The 27,121-nt window shown below is 37.9% G+C and overlaps 1 protein-coding gene across 1 annotated transcript; it reads left to right on the forward strand.

The window, feature by feature from the left end:
- On the forward strand, window positions 1-27,121 carry FAM91A1 (family with sequence similarity 91 member A1). The gene is made up of 24 exons (XM_031591193.2): window positions 1-239; window positions 2,405-2,489; window positions 3,005-3,156; window positions 4,304-4,361; window positions 5,523-5,590; window positions 6,428-6,541; window positions 8,285-8,375; window positions 9,822-9,884; window positions 10,895-11,001; window positions 11,841-11,879; window positions 11,999-12,111; window positions 13,057-13,175; window positions 13,598-13,710; window positions 13,906-13,992; window positions 14,763-14,895; window positions 15,588-15,736; window positions 16,261-16,395; window positions 18,216-18,329; window positions 18,912-18,984; window positions 20,029-20,178; window positions 21,639-21,746; window positions 22,062-22,185; window positions 23,243-23,312; window positions 24,430-27,121. Exons 1-24 carry the CDS (start codon window positions 168-170, stop codon window positions 24,622-24,624), a joined length of 2,532 nt encoding a protein of 843 aa, XP_031447053.2. The 5' UTR covers window positions 1-167; the 3' UTR covers window positions 24,625-27,121.

The raw sequence follows: 27,121 nt of genomic DNA on the forward strand, positions 1-27,121 counted from the left end.
CGGAAGTGACGCGGCATCACTTCCGGGCCGTGACGCGGAAGCAGCAGCGGCAGCGGGCGAGCAAGAGGAGGTGGCGGCGGTGGCGGCGAGGGTTAAGAGCAGAGCGGCCCCGGGGCTGGAGCGCCCCCCGGCGGTGGGGCCGTGCGGCGCGCTCGGCTCCCCTCGCCATGAACATCGACGTGGAGTTCCACATCCGCCACAACTACCTCTGGGCCCGGCTGCCGGCCAGCGTCAAGCAGGTACCGCCGGGCGACCAGCCTCAGCTCCTGGGCGCGGGCAGCGCTGTGCGGGGAGAGGTGGCGGCTCTGCCCTGCCTTGCACTGCCCTGCCCTGCCAGCCCAGAGGTGGGCGGGCGACCTGTGCCCACCAGTGGAGAAGGAAATGTGGGGTTCTGCTGGAGCGTTGGGGTGTTTATGTGGGGAGAGCGGCGTGGAGGGGTGGTTTGGGGGTGTGTCTGGAGAGGGGCACGTAGGAGTGGTGTGGTGCCTATCTGTGGGGGGGGCTGTTGGGATCGGGATGTGTGGAGGCAGAAAGATGTGAGCATCTCTATAGTTTTTCTTGGGGGCAAGCTGATCCAGCCTGGTGCCGTCAGAGAGCGGCGCTGCTCTGTGCTCAGGGAGCTGAGCACTGTGTGGCCTGGGGAAAAAACAGCTCATGAAAGTTTGATGTGCCGGGTTTCACAGGTCCCTGACAGCAGCATCAGGTAGTGTGTCAGGCCAACAGGAAGGCTTCCATCTCCGCTCAAAGCCAAGTGCTGTTTGAAGCAGGTGGTGGAAGACAACTCCTGCTCTTGCACAAAGGATGGAGAGGAAGAGTAGTGACTGCAGGCCCTGAATAGTTAACTCCATCAAGTGTCAGGTAGTTCCTCTTACAGAGGAATGTGAATGGTGGTTTACATTACTTGCCCCAGTAGACTGCCATGCTGTGTGATTAAGGTGGAAAATACAGCAGTGTATAATGTGTTATTTTATTTAAAGTAGCTTCCAGGATTCTGTTGTATTTAGTTTTAGAGTAGTCTTTAATATTTTTGTACTAGGAGAAAATACTTTGAAGTTAAGTCATTTATGGATCTTGCCTGTGAGTGTATTTCTCTTCTCTAATGCTTGGTTCTGCAGTGCATGGGTACTGTCCTTGTTTGTCCTGTATATTCACAGAGTTGCAGAGTTTGGAAGGTAGCTCTGGAGGTCTTCTCGTCCAACCCCCCTGCTACAGCACGTTCTGTACAGAAGGTTACACAGGACAGCATCTAGATGGGTCTTGAACTTCTCCAAAGAAGGAGACTCCACAGCCCCTCTCAACAGCTTGTTCCAGTGCTCTGTACCCTTACGATAAAGAAGTTCTTCCTCATATTTATATGGAACTTCCTGTGTTGCAGTTTTGGACTGCTGCCCTTTTGGACTGCTGCCCCTTATTCTGTCACTGTGCACCACTGAAAAGAGCCTGGTTCCATCTACTTGATTCCCACACTTGAGATATTTATTAGCAGTGATAGGATTCCTTCTCAGTCTTCTTTTCTTTGGGCTGGACAGATTCAGGTCTCAGCCTCTTTTTAAATGGGAGATGCTCCCAACCTCTAATAATCTTTGTGGCCTTCTGCTGGACTCTCCTTCAGCAGTTCCCTATGTTGAACTGGGGAGCACAGAACTTGACACAGTATTCCAAATGTGGCTTCATCAGGGCAGAGCAGAAGAGGTCCCCTATATTCAGTAAAGTACTTTTCAATCTAAGGATATTTTGTAATATGAGCATCAAGTGAGGGAACCAGGCAGAGAAAACCTGCTCACTTTTTATTTGAGCAGAAGAATAATATGAAGGATTTTGCAGGACTGTTTTCGAAATAAGGCATTTAAAACATTAACCAAAGTTCTCTTTTTATCTTGTTTTGGGATAGTGAAGCACTGTGTGCCTTAATCTTGTGACCAAAGATCACTTGATTGCCTGCTTGTGGGAAATTACAGCTGAACTGTTTCATTATTTATTTCATTATAAGCTTCTTAGGTGCCGTAGCTGAAACTTTGTGTCATTCACAGTTACTGATTCGTGCTGCACTAATTCTAGGTGCTTTTTCAAGGCTGCAAGATGCTGAATGCTTGGTGTAATGCTCAGTGCTTCATGTAACCTAAAAGAATGTTTATAACCTTTGATTTGAAGATGACAGACTCCCTTTTTGGTCGCAATGGCTCTAGGAAAAGAAATAATATCTAGAGATCACTATTCAATTCTCCATCTTGTGTGGAGGGACCCATTTAACTTAAGATACTTCTGATCTCATAGAGGAACTGAAGATACTATCACTGTAATGATGTGGGGGACTCATTAAATAACATATGCATGCATGTGCTTCCTTATGAGATGCCTTGTGCTGGTTTAACTAAAACAGGTTTTGTGCTTTTTTATTTTTAAGGCTCTTGGAAACTCTCAGAGGGAATATGAAAGGCAGGTTGTACTCTACAGCATCCGCAATCAGTTACGATACCGGAATAACTTAGGTGAGTGCAGCAGTTAACTTTTAGTTGCTGCCCAAATCTTTTCTGTGGAAAATTGTCTTTACTCTAAAACTGCAAGAATTAGTCCTATTTAAAGGTCCCTCCGTCCCTGAAATAATTCTGAATGACAAAACATCACGAGAAGTCTTCACATCTGAATCCAGGCTTGTTTGCAGGCTTCCATTTTATTTTGCATTGACTGCATCCAGTCCTCTTTTACAGTAAATAATAATTTGACTGATGAACAGATCATTTTCCAGAGAGCCTGCATGAGTTGTCTCAATGGGCCACTTCCTGCTAACCTGCAAAGTAAGTCTGCTCTGTTCTGATGTGTAATGGCTCTGAAAGTAATTATACTGTATGTAGGAATCCCTGGATGCTACATGCCATGTAGCCCTTCGTTATCTTGTTTTTAGCTTTCTGTCAATCTCTGTTATACTGTTTCTTAGTTTTCTGTTTAGACATTTTTTGACTGAACTTGATCTAACAATGCAACTTTTTCTCCTGTTTTCTTGTAGTTAAGCACGTCAAGAAAGATGAACGTAAATATTACGAGGATCTGTTAAAATACAGTCGTGACCACCTGATGTTGTACCCATACCATTTGTCTGACATAATGGTGAAAGGGCTGAGGGTAACACCGTTCTCGTATTACACAGGCATAATGGAGGTGAGTGTAAAACTATGGTGAGAAATGGTGTATTAGGTCCTTGAGATGTCAGTGTATGCAAGACAATGTCAGGTGATTTGTTTGTTTTTGGGTAGGAACTGCTAACAAATTGCAGCTTTTAGATAAGTACTTGTATCTGCTGTTTTTTCACCCTTGTACCCCCATAAACCTTTCAAGAGCTGGACTTTGTCACGTGGAGTTGGGTGGAACTCATGTTTAAGCCCATCTTTCTTTTGATCCTTGAGATTTGTGATTCTTCATTTCAAACTGCTTGTGAAAGAAATACCCTATTCTGTTTGATTAATAAAAATTTTGATTGAATAAAACAAAGGGAATTTTGCTTTAAAAAAAAAAACAAAACACCCAACTAAACAAGAAAAGAACAACACATTTGTACAGTTGTTTTCTTCTTCAGAAATGGCATTTGACCATATCAAAAGCTTTTTCTATGAGTACTAAAATGGTTCTGTTTTCTGTCAGCTCTCTGGCAACCTTTTTGTTTTCTTTGGATGTCAGAGAGATGAGGGAGAGAATTGTCATGGGTAAAGGTGAGAAAACTTGTGGGTTGAGATGAAGACAGTTCAGTAGGTTAAGCAGAAGCTGCACATGCAAGCAAGGCTAAATAAGGAACTCGTTGGCAGCTTCCTATAGGCTGGCAGATGTTCAGCCATTTCCTGGGGCTCATCACATGTAATGGTTACTTGGGAAGACAAATGCTGTAGTTTGGTGCATTCTCTCTCCTCTCTTCCTCCTTTCTTGCAGCTTGTGTTGTTGAATACCATGTCATATGATATCGTCATATGATATGGAACATCTCTTTGGACAGTTTGGGTCAGCTGTCCTGATTCTGTCCCCCCCAGCTCCTTCTCTGGCAGGCAGGCTAAGAAGCTGAGATGTCCTTGAGTCTGTTTAAGCACAGTATTCCATGGTAGCTAAGACACTCATATATTATCAGCATTGTTTTGATCACAAATCCAAAACATCTTCTACCATGAATAAAATCAACATTATCCTAGCCAGAATTAGTGTACTGACTTTAATAGATTTCTGATTTAATTTCATGTTTTTTTTAAAAGGATGAATTTTACATTTGCTTCTCTGAAGCAATGACATTCGTATTGCAATTAAATTTTCTTGTCTTTTTCAGGATATAATGAACAGTGAAAAAAGCTATGATTCATTACCCAACTTTACTGCTGCTGACTGTAAGTATTATCTAGCTGCAATACTGCTTTCAGTGAGTTGGAGTTGAGGACCATCTTGAAAATGAATTAATGGGGCATATATTTGCTTGAACACAAATATGTGAATGAAGGTATAGAAGCATTTAAATAGTGGTATTCAAGAAGGTGTGCTCTCCGTGCAGTGTTCTGTCTGTATGATAAGCACAGGAATTGGGCTGATTTAAGTACTACTAGACACGATACAAAACCAGCTTCTATCCTTGCATGTAGTGCCTTCCTGTTTGTTTGAGCTTCTGGGTGGAAAGTCTTACTGGTTGTTGTGTCATCCAGCTGAGCAGCTGATACTTTCCCACTATGTGTTTTGGTGTGTGTTGGGCAGAAAGCTTTGGGAAAACTCTGAAAGGCTGTTGGCTCTGTTATGAATTAGCACCAATGGACAAAAATGTACAAGAAAAGAGATTGTCACTTTGTGATACCCCTGAATGTGCCAGATAGACTGTCTTGCTTTCTGTTAGACTGTTGTGGGCACAAGAAGGGGAGATTAGGGATGTGAATGTATAACCTCATATTTAATTTGAAGGAGAACAGAATGATCACCCCTTGACAACTGAGACAGAATATGGGTTAATGCTCCTGGGTAGTTTTCCAGTATCTTTTCATAATGTGTTAATGGTTGAAGGCTGGCAGTGATAGAATTAAATTCTGATTTACTTGAGCAGAGCTTAATCTTAGTCATATTCCTTAAGGCTTACATGGCCTTTTGTGCTCTAATTCTTAGTTTACAGAGTTTTAATCGAGTGCATGGTGTGGCAGTAGGGTAGAAAAACACCCTGTTGATCAAAATAGGTAGAATTTTATTTCTCTTGATTTGAAGCATTGTAATTACCTGTTGGAGTGAAGGCAGAAGAGAAAAGAGTTGGATTATTCCCTGCTACTCTGTGACTTGAGAGAAACTGGATACTTAAAATATATAGTATGTAAAGTAAATGAATAGGAATGGTTCTTGGACAAATTCATAAATTCATTTAGGACTGAGTTTAGTTCCTTCAGGTATCCTTTTATTTTGGGAAGAAGGAGTAAGTAGAAGTATTAATTACAAGTAGGTTTGATTCTTTCAAGAAGATTTTTTGTATTTTCAGCTTAAACCCTTCCAAGAGAAATAAAACTTTGATTATTTTCCAGGTCTAAGACTTCTTGGTATAGGAAGAAACCAATATATAGACCTAATGAACCAATGTAGATCTTCAAAGGTAAGTTTGTCTTCTGTTTCTTCTTTCTTCCCTCACCTATAGTGCATGATTTGAAAGGATGTAGTGGAAAAAATTTGTGGGCCTTGTTAGTTTACTACTATGTGTAATTAAGCACAAAATAACATATTGCTAATTATTTTCTGCTTCTTAACAACAACAACAACAAGTACTAAAACCAAAATAGACTAAAGAACGGATATTCAGCATTACTTTAAAGTAACAAAACAAAACAGAATAACAATCAACAAATACAAGGGTGGACACCAAAATATGAAGTAGACAGATTGAATCTAAAAATAACAACTATACAGTGGAAGAGAATGGAGAATGAGCTATTTAAGTGTGTAAATGAACAGTACACTTTAGTTTTTCTTTCTTGTACTGAAATTCACTGTACTTTTATAGCATCTTACTTACTGAGAATATGAAATCTTGGTCTTTTAAAGTAGATAAACTGTGTTCTTAAAATGGATTTTAATACTGCTGCATTTATTTAAAGTAGACCGATTGTATACTTGTCTGCTGTTCTTGATCTTCATGTCTTTATGTAGTCTTTTAGTTAGTGACATACAGAATACAGACGTATGTGGAGATTACATCTGACAGTATCAGGTGTAAATAATTTTTTTCCATCCCAATCTCATATAATTTGAGAGAGGAGGGAAGCACATCTGTTTCTGATCAAATGTGGGCCTTTACTAAAAGGCAAGGTTAATAGTATTTGTGTGCCCAGTCTAAATATAATGTACTTAAAAATCAGGTTATATAAAGGTAGATGGTTGCCTGCACGTGTGAAGTGCTACTTATTTCTATCTCAAATGGACTGTACCACTGCAGAAATTTTTCAGAAGGAAAACCGCGCGTGATCTGTTACCTGTGAAACCTGTGGAAATTACCATAGAAGCTTGGTGGGTTGTGCAGTCTGGCTACATCACTGAGGATGACATCAAGGTACTTCAGTGCAGCTGGCAGCTCTAATTTTGGTTAAATACTCATGGTTCCTGAAAACAGACTTCTCTTTGTGTATTCTACACAAAGACTGATTGAAGATTGGAGCTTTTATAACAACTGACATGGAAATAGAGATTGGATCTGGTAGAAGTGGTATCATTCTTTGTTGGTATATTCTGCCCTCTTCCTCCTTTGTGCTTTGTGTCACATACGGTGCTGAGGTTACTTTGTGTCAGCAGAACTGGGAACTGAAGTGTGTGCTGCTGTGCTTTATAGGGAACAGGCAGCAAAATGTGCCTTCTTAAATTTCACATTTTAGCTCTGACATCTTGGTTTTGACTAAATCTTCACCTTCAGTGCTAGTGGACCTTATTTGTTACTTGTCTTCATTTCTTGTCATTCATTGTATCTCTATTTGTTTCATTTGAAACTTGAAAAACTCGTGAGCTGGCTTCATGTTTTGTCATCATTCTACTTTCATTTTCATAGTATCCTATTTCATTCTCACAGTTTTTCTACAGTCAGCCATAGTCTCCTGATCTCATAAAATCATAGAATCGCTCAGATTGGAAAAGACCTTAAAGATCATCGAGTCCAACCACAACCTAACCATACTACCCTAACTAACAACCTTCCACTAAATCATATCCCTGAGTACCACATCCAAAAAGTTTTTAAACACATCCAGGATGGTGACTCAACCACCTCCCTGGGGAGCCTATTCCAGTGCTTGACAACCCTTTCTGTAAAGAAGTGTTTCCTGATATCCAACATAAACTTACCCTGGCACAACTTGAGGCCATTTTCCCTCATCCTGTCACCAGTAAGAAGAGACCAACCCTGCTCTTGTTGTCAGCACCTTTCAGATATTGGAAGAGAGCAATAAGTTCTCTCCTCAGTCTCCTTTTCCCCAGACTGAACAGCCCCAGTTCCTTCAGTCTCTCCTTGCAGGCCATATTCTCCAAGCCCTTCACAAGTCTTGTTGCCCTTCTTTGGACCTGCTCCAGTAGCTCAATGTCCTTTCTGTATTGAGGTGCCCAAAACTGAACACAGTACTCAAGATGAGGCCTCACCAGTGCCTAGTACAGGGGCAGGATGACTTCCCTAGTCCTGCTCACCACACCATTCCTGATTCAAGCCAGGATGCCATTGGCCTTCTTGGCCACCTGGGCACACTGCTGGCTCATATTCAGCCAACTGTCCATCAGTACACCAAATCTGTATTTAATTCCTTCTCTGTTGGTTTACCTTTTACCTTAGATTGGAACATAGTTAATGCAGTGATGGAAACTTCCTTTGACTGTTATTGGGAATATCTTGGGCAGTGGTTATATACATTCTGACATTCCAAAGTAGTTAACCTGAAGAAAATTGATATTGAAATTGCCCTCTTTCTAGAATGGTTCTAGTTGCATGTTTGAACACTTAATTTAGAAGTTTTAAAAAGCAAAGCTAATATACACTATTGTAAAACACCTATGCAATTAAATACTGTTCCTAGAGCACATGTAACTTTATTTAAGGACAAGAGTAAAAACATCAGTAAGAAGCGCAGTGAATTCTTCAGTGCAAGCATTTTAATGAAGAGCATGGTTACTTTCTGTATTTTTGTATTATCTGTGACTGATCTGAATGTGAAATGTTCATGGTTTGCTTTTTTTTAATTTTTTTTTTTTTGAGCAATATTATTCAAGTTGCATAGACTCATTTCTGCATCAGACTAACATGATTTTATTTACTTAGATTTGTACTACATCGGAAAAGTCTGCTATTGATAAGATAATTGATTCAGGTCCTCAGCTTGCTGGTTCACTAGACTTCAATGTAGTTCACAGTAAGTGTTTAACTGGCATTCCTTTTCTATATGTAGATCTTACTCAGTAAATTTAGAGAGCGTTGTCTGAAAACTTAGGTGTAAAAAGATTGAAGTTAGCTAAAGTTTGGGAGGATGTGGAGGGAAACACTCAAGAGCTTGTACAGGCTGCAGTCTTAAGTTTTGTGATGATTTAACAGTGAGCCATTAGGAGAAGTTGCTCTGATATTATTCCATGTAATTTAACACATTCCTTTCTTATAAACTGATAGTAAGGGCTCAGAGAGGGAACAGAGGGTATATGAGAATGAGAGAAACTAAAAATAAAAATGACAAAACTGGTATTGCTGGGAGCTAAAACTTCACTGTTTTGCTTTTCAAAGAAAAGGTTTTTAAATTTCTTACTATTTGAACACTATCAAAAAATGGAGCTTGAGTCTAAGAGGTTGTCTACCTCAGATGTCTGCAAATGTTAATGAAAACTGTGTGCTTCTCCCTATTCCAGTGTTATAGACAAATCATATTAATCAACAAGGGAGCACAAATTCATGGACAAATCATCTGTAAATCATAGAATTGAAGAATAATTTGGTTTGAAAGGGACCTTTAAGATCATATAGTTCCAACCCCCTGCTATATGCAGGGACACCTCCTTCTAGATCGGGTTGCTCACAGCCCCATCCAACCTGGCCTTGAATGCTTCCAGGGAAGGGGCATCCACAACCTCACTGTGAACACAACAGTAAAGACTTTCTTTCTGATATTTAATCTAAATCTAACTTCTTCCAGTTTAAAACCATTTCTCCTCATCCTGTAGCTACCTGCCCTTCTAAAAATTTCCTCCTCAGCTTTCCTGTAGGTCCCCTTCCAGATAGGGGAAGGCTGCTATCAGGTCTCCTCTGAGCCTTCTCTTCTCCAGGCTGAAGAGCCACAGCTCTGTCTACTGAAAGCAATTGGTAGGGTGATGAGACCTCTGGAAAAGCACATTGTGACTCAGAAAGTGTTGAGGGAAGTGGTGGCCCTGCAGGTCCTGTTCAGGGAAGTCTCCTCCTGACTGGAGGAAGGGTTGCCTTTTCCCATAGCACCACTGGGCACAAGAACTGCAGAGCACTTGGGAGAATGCCAGATATTGCTCTGGGTGAATCAAGTGGTGGCCAGAGCCTGAGGTAGGTGCTGTCAAATATAGCTGCTTCAGTTTCTGGTCATTCTCTTGTGCTCTGTTGTCCTGAAAGTAGTTGTAAAGCTCCAGGAATATTGCATCAAACTTCAAGTAAAGAACTCTGTTTTAGGATAACACCTGCTGAATATTGGATGTAGTTTATTGATCGTGTATTGCAAAATAATGTACTGTATAATCTAATAGGAAGTACTGCTTTACATTCTGAACTGACTGATGGAAAAGTCTACTTGTATCATTAGGACTCTGCAAAATGCTTTTTCTCTAATGATTTGCTTTAATTTATACAGGCTTGTATAACAAGGGATTTATTTACCTCGATGTACCAATATCTGATGACAGCTGTATAGCAGGTAAGTAAATATTTCTGTAATATAAAACTGCATTTTCTTGGATTTATTTCAGTTGTTATAAAGACAATGGTTTTATTGTACGTAGGACTTTTTTCAACTTGAATTCATATATTTTGATATAAATATGTAGGTAAGTTGAGATTGTTTTAAAGATTCACAGTATGACTTAAGTACCTTCCTGTATATCTGTAATGGAAAGGAATCACAATGTAAAGAAATGTAGCTGCCGTGCTAAAAGGGCTTGAGGTTTTTGATTCCTGTACAGCCTTTTCTTTTTATTTGACTCAGCTTTTTTTAAATTTTATTTAATAGACATCAGTTCCATCATCCTTTATGTTTTGTCACCTCAATTATAGCAGCTGTGTCTGGGCACCAGTTAGGAGCTTAAACTAGTGCAGCATACGGCTGCCTTTGAACAGCTCACGCTGTGCTAAGTCTCAAGGGTTTCTGAGTTGTGTAAAGACACACACTGTTGAAACCTGCCCATGCAGAACTTCATGTCGTTACTGTAGTAGAGATCAATTAAGCAAATGCCCTCTAAATACAAGAGAGTTGCTACTGAAATACTAGCTTTGGGCTTCTCCCAAAGGGTGGAGAGGTGGAGCCCAGGGTGGAAGAAGGGTGACTTTTTTCTTTCCACTTGCTTTTTTCTTTCACAATTTACTCTCTGTTGGCATTAGAAAACCATTTTATGGGCTGAGTGTCTAGAAATTATCTGTAGTGGATGTAGTGGATGAGCAGGAATCTGAAGGACAGTGATGCAAAGCAGAGTGGGTTTTTTTTTAATACTAGAAAACATTTTGGCAACCATTATTTTCTTAAGGGCTAGAAGAAATTTTAGTACCATATAAACTCTTTTTAGTCTTTTATTCTTTGAGACTTGAGTAATACAGATACCATTGTAAAATGGTAGTAAAGGTACCACTGTGTTACTTTATTTTCTGTTTTATGCGGTTTCAGTTTAAAAAAGAAAATTACCAAATTGTAATCGTGCAAGTAATTCTTTTCAGTGCCACCACTTGAAGGTTTTGTGATGAACAGAGTGCAAGGTGATTACTTTGAAACACTCCTGTACAAGATATTTGTTTCAATAGATGAACACACTAATGTGGCAGAGGTAAGTAAAAAACTCACCTGGAGTCTTGGTGATGGGAAAACCATGAAAGGGCCCAAGGCACACTGGTGCAATACTTAAGGCAGAAGTTTGGATAGGTATCAGTATTATAAGTATCATAATACTATAGTATATAATAAGTATTATGATACTTATAGTAATAAGTATTGTCTGACTTGCAGAGTTTGAGATAAATAGGTTTCCTTAGTATTGAATATAACTTCATTAGTTCTGCAGGCAAGATACACATTCAGTGAAGCAACTCCATCAGCTGGAGTGAATTTATATGGGAATAATTTGTGCAGCTTGTTCTGTACTGGCTAGAATTGGAATTTGTTTTCCCTCTGTCCCAGCCATATTGGTTCTATTTTGCTAGGGTGAATTAAGAAAGACAAAAATAAAAATTTCTGATTGTGAAAACATGCAGGGTGTTGGCTTAAAGTAGGAACCTAAGTTTTGCATAAATATTTATGATTCTAATGCTTTTTTCATAAAGTCTGATTCTTAAACGTGTGGGGGAAAAAGTACCCGAAAAAATACCTTATGAACACACACAGATTTTATTTTCTTCTCTGTATGTCTTACAATATACATGATTAACCTAAAAATTTACAATAGAAGATAACCTCATATTTCTTTTGCATGCATTAAAGTGGAACAATCATGAGACTTCATCCCATTTTTTTCCCCATTGCTTTTGTCAGGACAAGATACCTTTTACCATTACAGTCTGTATTAAAAAATAAAGAGACAAAACCAGCAAAAAATGCCAAAGCTCCCAAATTGTGGATTACTCTGTGTTATTAATTTTGCATTGTTGACTTTTCTTTTTTTCTTTTTAGCTTGCAAATGTCCTAGAGATTGACTTATCTTTAGTAAAGGTATGTGTGTTGCACTTGTGTTATTTGATGTGAAAATCTCAGTCTTGCAAGTGGGCTTGGTGGAGGGGTTTCACATTGCAATTCCTTGTTATGTTTGTAATTTTTGTGTGTTTCTTCAGAATGCTGTGTCCATGTATTGTCGATTAGGCTTTGCTCATAAAAAAGGCCAAGTCATAAATCTGGATAACCTTCATCCATCGTGGAAGAATGTTCCTTCAGTGAACAGACTGAAGTAAGTGTTCTTTTACAAAGTGTATTTCTCTTTGAAGAGAAAGCTAGATTTGATTCCTTTTTTTGATTTTGATTTCTTTTTAGATTTGGTTCCTTTTTTTGACTTCTAATTTCACTTGGCTTACTAATGTGTGTGTGTGTGTGTGTGTGTGTGTGTGTGTGTGTGTGTGTGTAGTGACACGAATACTTGATTATCTCTCTAATCTGAGGATTAGGGGTGGTAATCTGTCCTATAACTACTACTTCTGTTGCCATTACTTAGTGGTGGCTTTTTGACTTTTAAGTGCTTCATTGCTTACTTTTGAAGCAGACAAGTGTGCGCTTGTTCTGAAGCACTGGGGAGGAAACAGCAGCTCTTACTGTGCTGGTACAGAGATGATGCCTGTTGGTACTGCTTCATGTGATTATGTAATAACGCTTGCTTACTTGCTGTGAGATCATCTTGTAGTTCAGTCATAGACACTCTTAATCTACATTTATCTATATAAAATCCTGATAGTGGAAAGCAAATGCTTCTCCAAGTTGGAGTGCCAGTTTACATGATCTAAGCATTGTCAGGTACTTTATTGAATTCAGTTTCTCTTAAGCCACTTAAAGAAAAAAAAAAAAGCCAACTCCCCCCCCCCAAAAAAAAACAGTTATCATTAATGCTAATTCAGAATGTGAAAACAAAATGGAGAAGACTCTTCATTGGATTTTTCTTGAACAGTGGTGCTTTGATCACTTTTTTTTCAGTTCTGTTATTCAAAACCTGGTATTTTTCAAACCACCAAGTAAACTTTTCTGCTGAAGCAAAAGCAGGGCTCTGAGAGCCATCAAGCTAGACTGTTTTAGGGCTCAGAAACATTGAAAGGCCTGTGTTGGGCATGCCTGTGCATGGAATACTAGCACTAGATCTCTGGTGCTGCAGTGACTGATAGATGTGGATTTTAATTTATGTTAATAGGAGTACTTTGGATCCTCAAAAGATGCTGCTTTCATGGGACAGTGGGGAAAACAGAAGTCCTGTACAGGAAGCTGGGTCATCAGCCACAGATACAGACACCAACAGTCAAGATGATCCAGGTTAGCATGACCAATGAATCTAATACTTTAGGAACAATTACTTTATAGCATTGTAGTCTGTAAAGGGGTTTATAAACAAATGAAATGTAAAATCTGTGAGGGTGTTTTTTTTTTTTTTTTTTTTTTTTTTTGGTATAAATTATACTGGGGAGGAGGTGATGTCTAAGTCTTGGTTTATTCAGCCTCATTGTTAGAAAATAAGGTATTTTGCTCATCTATATTATCAATATTAGCTGATGCCAAGGTACCAATACATGAATGATCAACATTGATTATTCAGCAGTGATAAGGGAATTCCCTTGCACTCAGCATGACATTTAACTGAGGCTTTTTGATTATTTTAAATAGTTGTATGACTTGATGTTTTCATTTTTAAAGTAAATGTGATCATGTTTGTTTTTTTTTTCTTTGTTCTTTATTAGCTGAAACAGCCAGTGTGAGCAGCCTGAATCTGTCCAGCGGACACACAAAGCGTATTGCCTTCCTGTTTGATTCTACCCTCACTGCCTTTCTAATGATGGGGAATCTTTCACCAGTATGTCCAAATTGTTGAGCGTATTACACTAAGGCTCAGCGTGTAGAGTTTGAAGATGCTTTTGCTTCCATATAACACAACTATAATTATTTTAAAAACGTATATTGTTGTGGCTAAGAAACACTTGCTTAATAAAATTTTTGCTTGCCCATTCTCTTCTCAAAGAACTAAGACAGTTTTGTTTTATTATTCCAGAACTTGAAAAGTCATGCGGTCACTATGTTTGAAGTAGGGAAACTGTCAGATGAGTCCCTTGACAGTTTCTTGGTGGAGCTGGAGAAGGTAATCTGTTGCATGTGTGGCCGAATGTTTTTTCAGCACTAGTGTAAAGGGACAAAAAGCCTTCAGTATTTTCATTTTGTAAGTCTGCTCTAAGAGCCTCATTTAACAATAGAATGATATGAATGCTTCTCATCATACCAAACCTAACTGGTTCAGTTAATTGTTGATTATTAACAGTATCCATGCTGCAGGTGACTTTGTGGAACACACTATGCATGTATGTGAATGTATAGAATGTCTGGTAAGCAAATTGAATTAAAGAATTATGTTTGCCCAAGTCTGTGTGTACATACACCTGCGTTATGGCTTGTTTGTTAAATGCAAATCACCTTTTAGTAAGATGTTAATGTTTTTGAAATTCTGTGTATCATTTATTTTAGAAAAACTAGATATAACTGTTATATTCTAGAATGTTTAACCAATCCACCTTTTATAGATAATTCTAGAAAGACAACTTCAGCATTATATCAGAGGGCTGTGCTGTTAATTGCAGAATTCTTTTACACCAGTCAAGAGTACTGGAAATTTAAATCTTTTTGCTTGAAAACTGAGGCATGATTCAGATTTATAGATGTCCTTATGTACTTTTTGACAATTTGACTAACATGACAAAGACTCACTTTTCATTTAATAGTTGCTGTGTATAATCTTTGGGGTTGCTGTGCAGTAAAAACCTTTCAAATGATAACTTGCTGATTTTTCCTATTGTGTTATTAATGCTTGTGCAAACAAAATGCCATTTATATGCCTTTATTTTGCTTCTTGTTTAGGTTCAAAGCACAGGTGAAGGGGAAGCACAGCGATACTTTGATCATGCACTTACACTGAGAAACACAATACTGTTTTTACGGCATAATAAAGACTTAGGGGCACAAGCTGTACAGCCTGACCAACCAACTAACGGTACTGTGAACACTTCTGAGGAAATATTTTAAGTGTGTTTTTACTTATCTGCCATGTACTCAGCTTTATCAGAAGGCAATCAGTACCCTGTTTGATTAAAAGTATTTTGAAGCCAAAAAAACATTGCTTCATCCTTTGAGTTTGTGGTACTGAGTTGTGTTGAATGACAGATTTGGTGCACAAGCTTGGGCTTAATGTCCAAAGATCAAGCTTAATGGCAATGGTGGTAAGATGAGCTGAGCTTGAGGAAGGATTTGGTTTTATATTGTGTGCTTCTATAGGCTGTAATAAAGGAAGTAATCCTTTTATTCAAGTGGAATTTTCTATTTAAAAAAAAAAAAAACAAACCAAAACAACAAAACATTTTCTGTATTAGGACAATGAGTGTATTCTTTCTAATGAAGATAGATATTTGTAAAATCTTGCCTAACTTTTCTTTTAGAATTCTGTGTGCTTTGCTTTTCTGGGATCAGTTAGTCAGTGAGGACAGTGGTAGCTCTGCCAGGGAGTCCTGTATTACTTGAACTGCTGAACTTACTGGGATTAACTTGAATAAGTCTGTACGTAACTTAAAACTTTGTTTTGGAAAATACTGTATTAATGGCTTAGAGGGTGGAATGGAAAATATGAAACCATGCTTTAGGTTTTATGTTCCATTCCAAATAATCAAGAATCTTACATTCTCATCACAGGATTTCCCTTGGATCTCTTACGATGTGAGAGTTTGCTTGGCTTGGATCCAGCTACCTGCAGTAGAGTTCTCAACAAAAATTATACCCTTCTGGTTTCCATGGCACCACTCACCAATGAAATTCGACCTATTAGTAGCTGTACACCCCAGGTGAAAAAATACTAGGGGAAAAAACAGTATGTAGTAATAGAAATAGTTTTGTAGCTTTGTTTCTATGTATGTCTGCTATGTATCTCTTCTAAAGAACCGTAATTATTGGCGTATAGAATAGTATCACAATTACTCTTAAAAAAAAAAAAAAAAAAAAAAGGAGAAAAATGTGAATACTTACTACTTTAAATTATTAACAATTTACCTATCAAGTAGGGTTAACCACAGATTTTTTTCTTCTTGAACTTGTGCTGATACAAAATACTATAGAGAGTAAGTACCTAGAATATCATAGAATCACATAGAATCATAGAATGGTTTGGGTTGGAAGGTACCTTTAAGATTATGTAGTTCCAGCCCCCCTGCAAATATCATCCCTCCTTAGTAAATTAACAATTTGTATTCCTTCCTATGCTGCAGAACTAGTTTTATGTTTCTTTAAAACTGTCAATTGTTAAATTATATCTGTACATGTAAGAATTGCAATTAATAGGCTCTATTTTTTTTCTGAATAATCTCTTCAGCATATTGGACCTGCAATACCAGAAGTCAGTTCAGTTTGGTTCAAACTGTATATTTACCACATAACTGGACAAGGACCACCCTCTCTGTTGCTCTCTAAAGGAACACGTCTTCGAAAACTTCCAGATATTTTTCAGGTAGTGTATGTGCAGATTGATTTTTCTCTCCCTTCTCTTAATGTTTCAGAGATGTGCTGTATGCTAAAGAATTCACACACAGTTGAAATCTGAGGTATAATCAAGTAGCTATTGTAGCTTTTTTAGAAAAAAGTTTTATGTAGTATAAAATCATAGTCGTTTGAGTTGGAAGGAACTCTTGGAGGTCATTTAGTCCAGCTGCCCTGCTATGAACGGGGACGCCTACAGCTAGAGCAGGTTGCTCAGAGCCTTGTCCTGCCTGTCCTAGAATGTCTCCAGGAGCATCCACCACCTCTCTGAACAGCCTGTTCCTATACTCTTAAGGTAGAAAAACTTTTTCCTTATATCCAGTCTTTATCTCCCCTCTTTTAGTTTGAAATCACTTCCCATTGTCCTAGCAAAACAGGCCCTGCTAAAGAGTCTGTGTCCTTCTTTCTTATAACCTCCCTTTAGATATTGAAAGGCTGCTATCAGGTTTCCTTGGAGCCTTCTTTACTCCAAGTTGAACATCCCCAGCTCTTGGTATGTCCAATTCAAGCCTGAAAGACTTCAGATGCTGCTTTTTCCTGTTTTGGCCCTCAGTAGGACTTGTGCCCCGTGAAGGAGTATTGTTAGGTATTTGGTAGCCTTGGCAAATCTAGCTGGGAGTGATCATGGCAACTTTTAAACTTGGCAGAACCAAAAAATTGTGGTATCTATTAACTTTAATCAACACACAGCAGACATACAGCCGTGTTTGTGTCTCACTGATTATAGCAATGTTCACAAAGTAGTCTTGTTCATATTTATAAGCAGAGGGTGATCTCTACAGTTTGCACCTCTTAATTCAGAGTAGACACTTGAGCTGAGTATACTGCAATAGCATGGAGGTGTTCAGAGAGGAATGGGTATTCTTAGATGTACCCACATAAGCAGTTATCTCTGGCTCTTGGATGTGTAGATGTATATTCCATTCTTCCAGGCTCTTTCATGTATCTTCTCTTTCTCTTCATGTCCTTTCCAATTTGAAAAATGTTGTACTTCTATTTCTAAGACTGTTTTAAAATAACAGGATTAAATGAACCAAGACATATACAGTAGAAGGCATTCCATAAGGCTTCTAAGAGGTTGACTGAAACTTTGTCAGTAACTTAAACTGATGGTAAATAGATTATGTATTTTCATTAATATAAAACATTTAGTGTAGTTGCCTTGGAACATTTCTATAGTGACTTGTATTTTTGGAGAGATGAGTCTGTTTTTCCTCTACTATTTGATTTCACGTTCTACGTTATCACAAACTTGTTAGAGCCCTTCTGTGTACTGATGTAAATGCTTCTCTCCTGCTTTTATTTTGCCACATCATCTTGAGAAACTGTTGAGACATTTCTAAAACTCCTACAGACATTTTCAGTCTTGAAATCTGGGAAGTTTGTCAGTGTTTTTGCCTTCCTGTCCCTTCCCTTTGGATGGCTACTCTGGAGTTGATATATATCATTGCTTTCTTTTGACAACTTAGCAAAGTTAGCTTAGCATTTAGATTTATTTGGAATTATTTTCATCTCATATTTGTTAGGAGACTGCTGCAAGGGCCACCTAGTCCTATAGGGATGGTTAACAGATACGTTCTACTCAAACTACCATCTTAATTTTGAGATTGGCAAACTTCTGACTTTACCAGAAATATGAGCATAAGTGATCCTTGGTAGAAAGTATAATGTTATAGAGTTGTAATCTGCAGTAACTTGACAACGGTACCAACATGCTATTAGCCTAACTGCAGCATTTCACTTTGTGCTTGGATAGTCCGTTACTACTCTAAATAACCTTCTGTCTTCTAGGGTTATGATCGCTTACTTATAACGTCTTGGGGTCATGACCCAGGAGTAGTTCCTACTTCAAATGTGCTCACAATGTTGAATGATGCTTTAACACATTCAGCTGTTCTAATTCAGGTATGGAATACCCTCTATAAATGATGAAAACTTATATAATTTTGAGTAAAACTATTACATCAAAAGTAGATTAAGAATGTAGGAGACCTATAATTTTGTTGGGAGCTGAAAAATGTTTAACTTTAGCCATTGCTGGTGTGGTTTAGAGGGGATAAAGACCATAAGTTTTGAACTCAATGCATACGTAATATGCATTATTACATTATGAGCAAATATTAGAGCTTTGCTCAATGAAAATGAGATAGGGATTTATAGGAGCATTGAGGATATAGTAAACTGAAATGAAAATGAATAATCCACAAGTCTTTTGGATGATAGTGGTGTATAAGGTAACTGACAATATGAATTATTCAAGAAACTGCTCCTCTTCAATGAAGCTTAACTAATCATCTTCATTCGCATGCATTTTAGGGGGAAGAGGATGGGGTATCTTATTCAATCTATTTATCTTGAGAGTATTAATATAGAAATATTTCTATGTTTGTTTCATCAGTTAAAAGAGAGCATGATTAGGACTAAGCTAAGCTGATGAGTTTTTTTTTTTTTTTTTTTTTTGCCTAATGTGATTTTCTTGATGTTCAGGGGCATGGTATGCATGGAATGGGAGAAACTGTGCATATACCTTTTCCATTTGATGAAGCTGAGCAGCAGGGAGGTAACTTTATTTAACGTAATCTTTATGGCACCATATTGAATGTTCCTTGTGCAGCAAGGTTGCAAAAATACTTGTAAAACAGATTTTCTAGTAATTATGAGCCAAGTTAGATGAAAAATTGAACGAACGTTTAAATTATTGACAAGTCAGTCCTAAGCTTGTAGATATGGTTCGCTCCTTTCTGTATTCTGTAGTATTCAATATGTTCTCTCTGGACTGTGTTCTCTCCCAGTGCAGGCATTGAGAAGTAACTTCAGCAAAGACTTCTAAATCTTTATTTGTACGTATTTATTAAATAGTGTATACTCTTACTTTTGTTCAGCATTTAACTATGAGAGGTGAGACCAAAAGCAAACAGTAGTACTAGGAACTATGATGGAGGATTTTCCACCAAAGAAAGAGCTTTGTTAGCAAATCCTGCTCCTTCAAAGTCTTCCTACTTCAACTGAGTTTAAGAAGCAGAAATTAACTTTCTGATGTACTCCTTGGCGACAGGAGGCTTTGGATTGGCCATAGGCTTTCTAGCTAAGAGTTTGAGGAAAACTGCAGACTTGCAGATATGAAACCTAATATTATTTAGGCTACTAGAAATAAAGCTAATTTCATAGTCTAATTTTTATTAGGCTCAAAATGGATTGCCTTTTATGTATGTCCTCTCTGGGCTGTCTGCTTTTAAACTTAAAAAATTCTAGGATTAAGAAGTCAGTGTTGAAACTCCTTGTTACCCACTATTACTGTACTATAATTCTTCAGAATATCAGATCTGTGTAAGTTCTTGTATTGGGTTTTTCTTAAAAGACTGTGAGACTGAGAGGGTTGGATGTTGTTTGTTGTTAGCTGAACCTAGCCATCTCTGCTGTCTGTGTGCAAGATAGCTATCTTCTTAAGTGTTATCCCATGTCCACCCATATTATCACTGATCTGTAGCATTAAAGGAGACAAAAAAAAATCCAGATAAAAAGCAGTTTGACTAGACATGAACTATATGGCTTTGGAGGAGGTTTTCGCTAAAGTAAACTGGGATGTGTGTTTTCTTTCTTCTAGACTTCTCTCGTGTGAACATGGGCATTCATTCAGCTTTAAAGACATTGAGAAACAAGGTAGACTTGCAGCATTTTTGTGGCTATGTCACTATGCTGAATCCTACAAGTCGACAAGCTAACAGGAAGCTGAGTGATGCTTCTGATGGAAGAGGTTAGTTAGTATTTTTTTTGTGTGTGTGTTCTGTTAATTTGCGAACAGTTACTTCAGCAAAGTTCAGCAAAGGATTACACCCAAAGGATTTGGATTTCTGTATGATACAGAATCAGTAGAATGGTTTGGGTTGGAAGGGACCATTAAGATCATCTAGTTCCAACCCCCTGCTATAGGTAGGGACACCTCCCCCTAGACCACGTTGCTCACAGCCCCATCCAGCCTGGCCTTGAATGCTTCCAGGGAGGGGGCATCCACAGCCTCACTGGGCAACCTGTTCAGTGTCTCGCCATTCCCACAGTGAAGACTTTCTTCCTAATATCTAGTCTAAATCTACCCTCTGCCAGTTTAAAAACATTTCTCCTCATCCTGTAGCTACCTGCCCTTCTAAAAAGTTCTTCCTCAGCTTTCCTGTAAGACCCCTTCCAGGTACTGGAAGGCTGCTACAGGGTTCCCTTGGAGCCTTCTCTTCTCCAGGCTGTAGAGCCCCAGCTCTCCCAGCCTGTGTTGGATCATCCAACATAGAGTGAAACCCCATCTTGAGTGTAAATCTGCTGTCAGTAGACTTACTTCCTAATTGCCCTTTGAGCCTAAATTAGCAAATACAAACTGAAAATCATTGGACTAAAATAACTGGCAGAAGGGGGAAGAAATCATTTCAAAACATTAAAATGTAAGTTGTGTTGTTTTCATATGCCAGAACTTAATCTTTTGTAGGTGTGTTGAAGATCCCTAAGTAGCTCTAAAGTCCCCAAATCAGTAAGACTTTATATTTCTCTGTAACATTTCTTCTGGTTTAATAGTTATGTAGGTTGCTCCAAAAGTAGTACCTCCTATTTATTTCCATGGAAACAAAGACCACTTAGCACTATGTGATAGAGCAAATTTTAAGCTATACAACACTGTTGTTTTTTTTTTGTTTGTTTGTTTGTTTCATCATAGTCACTACCATTAGCTATGTATTTTTGCCAGTGATGAACAAGAGCCTGCATGCTGCTCTTGTAAAAATCTGCAGCAGAAGATGTAACCCACTTTTGTCACTGCTGTAATGCACCACTCACCACCTCACTGTGATCACATCCACTTTTGGTCTTCATATACATTCAGAAGGCATCTATAAACATCAATGGGTGCCATTTTTTACTCATATAGGGGTTCAATCCCACACCAATGCTTCATGTGTGCTTTCATGTCAGACGTTGCTTTGTCAGTTCCTCTGCTGCCATCTGTTGTATTGCTACAAAATTAACAGGATGTGGGTGTGAAGATTCAACTCTTCTGCTATCTCACCAACATCTGCCTCTGACAATGTGGGCCAACATAATAAAATAGGAGGCATTATTTTCAGAGCAGCTTTTGTGTATGGTTTTTGGGCAAAACTTGTGTCAAGTTCCTTACATCAGTTGGTAATTAAACATATACTCATCTAAATGTTTATATAAGGATTATTTTACCTCCAGGAGATGCTGATCTAGCATCAGGATCTGACGTAAATGGGAGTACAGAGTCATTTGAGATGGTAATAGAAGAAACATCAATGGATTCTACAATCAAGCAAAGTCTTGAAGGTAAAACTTTGACAAATGTTTTGTACTAAACATTCCCTATCTAGTAAGATGCCTTCCTTTTAAGGATCTGAACACATATTATTGTTAGATACTGCTGTACTTGGCATCTCAGACAGTAAGTGTTTTTATTTCTTAAAATACAGATTCCCTTAAATCTTTGAGCAGTTGAGTAAATGAACTGCCTCAAAAAAGCACGAATTGTCCTGTAGATCTGAGGGAATAGATCTGACTTGACAGAATTGGTTCTGGGATCAATATTTGCTTTCTCTCTCTCTCTTTTTTTTTTTTTTTTTTTTAATTTGTTTGTCTCTTTAGTACCCACATCAGAACTGGAATGGGTTCCTCTGGAATTATGCTTTGGCATTCCTCTCTTCAGCTCTGAGTTGAATCAGAAAGTCTGCAGAAAAATTGCCACTCATGGATTATGTAGAAAAGAAAGGTGAGCTTTATTTTACCAGCTGCAGGTTTAATAGTTGTGTTATGTCCAGTGTTCCTGCAAAACTATTCGGGTATCTACAGCTTGATGACAATTGGACCAGAACCAGTTTAAGTTTCATAGTGATTCTAATTCAAGTGTGTAAGGTGATGGTGTAAACCTTTTTGACTCAAGGGCACCATCTGTAATGTTAATGCCCAGTGAACCTTAGCCCACTAAAAAAAAAAAATCGGCTTGCTTTTCAGTTTGTTTTTGCAAGGTAGAAGATAAATTCTTTTTAGGAAGCTATGTGAACATCAGGTAAGTTTAGAATGCCTTCCTGACATATCACAGATTTCTTTTCTTCACCACCTGACCCCCCAAAAAAACTCTTTTAATAATGATTGGATGTAAAATGCATTTGGTTTTGATAGAAATTTTCTTTGATTTTGGCATTTTATTTCCTAAGCTTAGTGCCGCCTTATGATCAAGCTAACTTCTGCTTTTGACAATAGCTTTTCTTTATGAAAGATTACTCACCCAGCAACGTGTTTTTTGTTGTTGTTGTTTGCTTGTTTTTTTTTTCCTCCAGAATGTGGTTCTGGAAACTAAATAAAAGGCTGCTTGAAAACATAGCTTATGGATTTTATTATAGTAGCTGACTTGCTTTTAACAGTGTATCATTTACCTGCTTCTGAAATCCACAATAATGTCCTTTATAAGAAGAAAACATGTTACAGTCTAATTTATTAATGTATTTTATGTGAAATAATATTTTTTCAACTGCAGTAGTTCCATTTTAACACAATAAATCAAGAAAATAGCATTTAGCTGGCTGACCTCATAAGCACACGAGATGATTTGAGTACCTCATCAGTGCTAATGTTATTGTCAGGCTTCCTGTCTGAAAGCTTTTTATTTTGTCATGTAATGCCTGGTACTACAAAAGTAATTTTTGAGCAGTTTACCATGATAATTCTTTACTAGATTAAATTGGGGCACCTTGGAAGCTTGGGAATTTATGGCATGTATTTTGAATTTCTGTATTTGTATTTAGATTCTTCTCTTTCACTTTTTACAGCCTTCAAAAACTGTTACATTCCAGTAGAAAACTGTCCTTGCAGGTCCTTAATTTTGTTCATTCATTCCAGGTAAGGAGGAATAACCAACAAGTAAATAATTCTGTTTGCTATGTGATATTCTTTGCTCTCCTTTGTTATTCTTGGCTGAATAGAAAAGTGTGCGTGGTGGGGTTTTGTTGTTGTTTGTTTTGTTTTGTTTTGTTTTTTGTTTTTTGTTTTTTGTTTTTTTCTTACACTCCTGTAAGTGGCAACTATATTAAGTGCTGTAAAATTCAAATTCTTCTGGTAGCAGAATGTGAATTCTTCCCTTCCCTGATGATGAATGAGTATAAATACATAAAAGTACAGATGCTGGGGGAAGGGCAAAGGCAGAAAGGGGGACCTTGCACAGGAAGAGAGGAGAAATGCTTGCTCCACAGCCTCCTGTATTTCTGCATGGAAATATATGCTAGCAAGACCTGTCCACATGTGACATGGGATCTACTTAGTTGCTTATGCTTTGATACATTTGTCCTTTCAGTAGGGTGAGGAACTTGCAGGTTACTTACCCTAGGTAGTGTTACAAGTGGTGTGATCCTGAAACCATTTCTTCTTGAGAACCTTAGAGGTTTCCAGAAGTTTGAAGCCATTAAAACCATCCATCAGTCTCAAGTGACTTCTTCCTAACCTTTTAGATTCTGTCTCTGGGATGCACTTTTTATGTAGATGATCATCTGTATAGGGAGGGGAAAAACACTGAAGTTATTTTTTTAAGCTGAGAAACCAAACTTATGGGAAATAGGTCTACTCATACTATGATCAAGTCAGTACTTCTGAATATATCTGAATTCACCTCCTAGCACAATATGAGATTGTGGCAGTGCTTAACATGCTCAGACTGATGTGAGAGCTGTCCTGAAGATTTCATAGCTGCATATTCACTTTGCTAGATCTTCCCTTAATTTTTAAGTCTCAGCCCTCCATGAAGGATTCTTGGAACCTAAACATGTGCACACAGATGTAACCAAGGTAACTGTGTGCCTATTTTATGCCTTCCTTTGTTCTATTTTTACTTTCATAGTGATTTGGATTAAGCAAACTTCAGGAATACTAAATTTGCTGATTGGAATAGCTTGTTATATTCTAGCTATTAAATCCTTCATTATTTCTCTTGTTTTTAAGACAGTTTTCTAATTTTTCTTTTTAGGAAAGTACTTCAACGCTGGATCAGCTCCATGATGCTGGTTGTTCAAGTTCAATTTTGCAGCCAACTTCTGCAGATATGGGTGTTCCACTTCCTGCCAAGAATCTCATGTTCAAAGAAGGTGTATTATCTGAATGGAATGGACGGTCCCCTTCCTCAGTTTTTATTTCAACCGCTCCTAAGGAACAGGTCAAATAGAGATTCTCACACATTGATCACTCAATGCCTTTCTTCTATTATGGTTAATTTATAGTGCCAACCACTAAGAAGTGTACTGTTGCTGCAGCATAATCCCTGTAAAAGTAGTGTTACAAAAACGTGCTGTGTTGCAGTATTGGGGAATTGCTTAAACTGTCTAGAACCTGTTACTCATTACTGCGTATCTTGCTGCAACAAAGAGCTTTTTAGCTGTCAGCACTATTTTTATCCTAAGACAATCTTTCTTTTATAACTAAACATGCTGTTTGTAGGCTTTCTGATGATTGTTAAATTTCTATGCCATCACCACAAAATTGCAATAGTAGTTTTCTATGTTCGTTACTCAGACATAAATTCTGTTTAGTTTTGTACTGTTATACTGAAAGCCTTTCTGTATAAAGGTAGGAGAGTTGGCTCTTCCTCTAAAAGCTCAGTGATACCAACTGTTTAAAAAATGTATCATGGTGATACGGGCATTAAGAATTGTTGAATTATGAAGTTCATCCTAATACTGTGGCCTTGACAAATCAGCACAGTAGGAAATTTGATTCTTTCAGGGTCTATGTTAGAGCAGGCTTTAAGCCCTATTGATGATTAAGGCCATTTTGAAGATGGATGGTGTGCTTTCATCTCTGGTAAAATTCAGTAAAGATGTGAAATTGTGGGAAGGCTGAAGTGGTTGGCCCTCTCTGTAGAGTTCTTTATAGTAATGGATTTGTCTTGCTCTGTGTATGAAACCGGGAGTTGGAGATTTGGGACACACTGTGTGTTGGTTCCACCTTGTTATTTGACATTGCTGATGATTGCTGTGAGAAAACTCTTGATGTTATAAGTTGACTTCAAGGTAGATAACTAGATATGTTCTGTTGATTAATGTTTGAAAGAAAAGATCTCTTAATTTTTTCATGACTGTCCTTAACAAAGGAAGATAGCAGCAGAAGTTGTGTAGGCAGAGACTTCTCTGAATCTGTTTTCTTTTTAACCATTAGCTGTTCATTCTGACAAACAATAACAGTGCACTGTTTCATCTAAAATGATGTTCTGGATGTATTTGTAGGGGATGATATTGTGTGTCATGATTTCATTTTGTTTATATTAGGCATTAACAACCTCTTTCCAGCTAAAAAAAAACAAAAAAAAAAGTCTGTCCCTTTTAGCACACAAGGAAACAAGATGTGGAATACTAAAGACCTTTAATCCAGGTGACTAAGTACTCTGCCAGCTCTCTTCTTTGCTGGAACTGCCTTGATATAAATAATGTAAAAATAGGATGACCATCCTGTCTTTACTAGCCTACACTATGTAACGGACCAAGAATCTGTGGCATTGATGATGCTGGAAAATAACAAGGAGAAAAATGACAACGTTTGGGTTTGTATCCTGTTCTTTGTAGCTGTAGGAAAACGTATAACAGGTTTGAAAAGGGAAAATGTACCACAAGAGAATAATGCAGCGACTGCAGCTGACACTGTGAAAGTCCCTTTATTTTCTCCTTGGCATTATATACATTCCTGATGTGTAAGTGTGGGATGTCTGCTTTAAGAACTGGAAGTCTGTAGTACTACAGTTTGCTCATTGCTGCTTTTTTCTTTTTATATATATTTTTACATCTGCTGTGTTATGTATTTTACCAACAGCAACTGAATTTAGAATTTTGCGTAAATTACAGAGCTAGATTACAGAAAATTATTTACACTACAGTTACTTTTGAACTGGAAGTGCTTATTTTTTCATAGTCTTTTTTTAAGTTGTCGTATTTCCCTCAAAGGAATTGAAAAGAAAATGGATGTCAGTCTGCTAGAAATTGCAGAGGATATAGGTTTACTGTGAGAGTTGTTATGTGAAGATGAATTCAATATCGAGTGCTGTAGGGGAACTAAGCAGTAGATTATGATTTACACTTTCAGTACCATAGGCGATACTTTCAGTGCTACAGTGAACTGTAATAGATGAGCTAGTTTGGCATATTGTATGAAATTTTGCCATGCACAATGTCTATACAAGCACAGAATTGATGATAGTACAAGTTAAATCTGCTGTATGAAAGTCTAAGCATGGATTAAATTTTCAGTTCTCCCCACTGCGTACTCTTCAGTGTTACTGAATGAAGGATGTTACTAGGTTCTAAATAAAAGTAGTCTGCTCTTCAGAGTTGTTTAATACCCACAAATCTTGCTGTTAATGGTGAAAATTCCAGATACGTTGGCAATTCTTAGAAATCAAGCTACTATAATTTAGGTGCTTCAACACTAGTTTAGAGCTTGAATGTTAAGTCTTCATATTTGAAGTTTACTGAATAGTTTACTGAATAGATTGCAACCAAAGAAGTCCATAAAATACCTGAAACTCAACTACGGTTCCAGTGCTTGGTATGGTCCAGAGACTCAAAGTATGTGATTTTTGTTTTAAATGTGGTGTAAAAAATAAGGTCTCCAAGATCTTCATACCAAAAGAATCTATTTTATATTGTATTGCAAATAAAGTCTAATGAAATCAG

This window comes from Phasianus colchicus, chromosome 3 (assembly GCF_987193195.1).
Source record: "Phasianus colchicus chromosome 3, bPhaCol1.hap1.1, whole genome shotgun sequence".
In the NCBI taxonomy this organism is placed as follows: domain Eukaryota; kingdom Metazoa; phylum Chordata; class Aves; order Galliformes; family Phasianidae; genus Phasianus; species Phasianus colchicus.

What these genes read in the sequence shown, in the direction of transcription:
- FAM91A1 (XM_031591193.2), top strand. Translation starts at nt 168, where the DNA reads ATGAACATCGACGTGGAGTTCCACATCCGCCACAACTACCTCTGGGCC. An exon ending in ACGATACCGGAATAACTTAG is followed by an intron (nt 2,490 to 3,004) that starts GTGAGTGCAGCA and finishes GTTTTCTTGTAG; the next exon opens with TTAAGCACGTCAAGAAAGAT. An exon ending in AGACTTCAATGTAGTTCACA is followed by an intron (nt 8,376 to 9,821) that starts GTAAGTGTTTAA and finishes TAATTTATACAG; the next exon opens with GCTTGTATAACAAGGGATTT.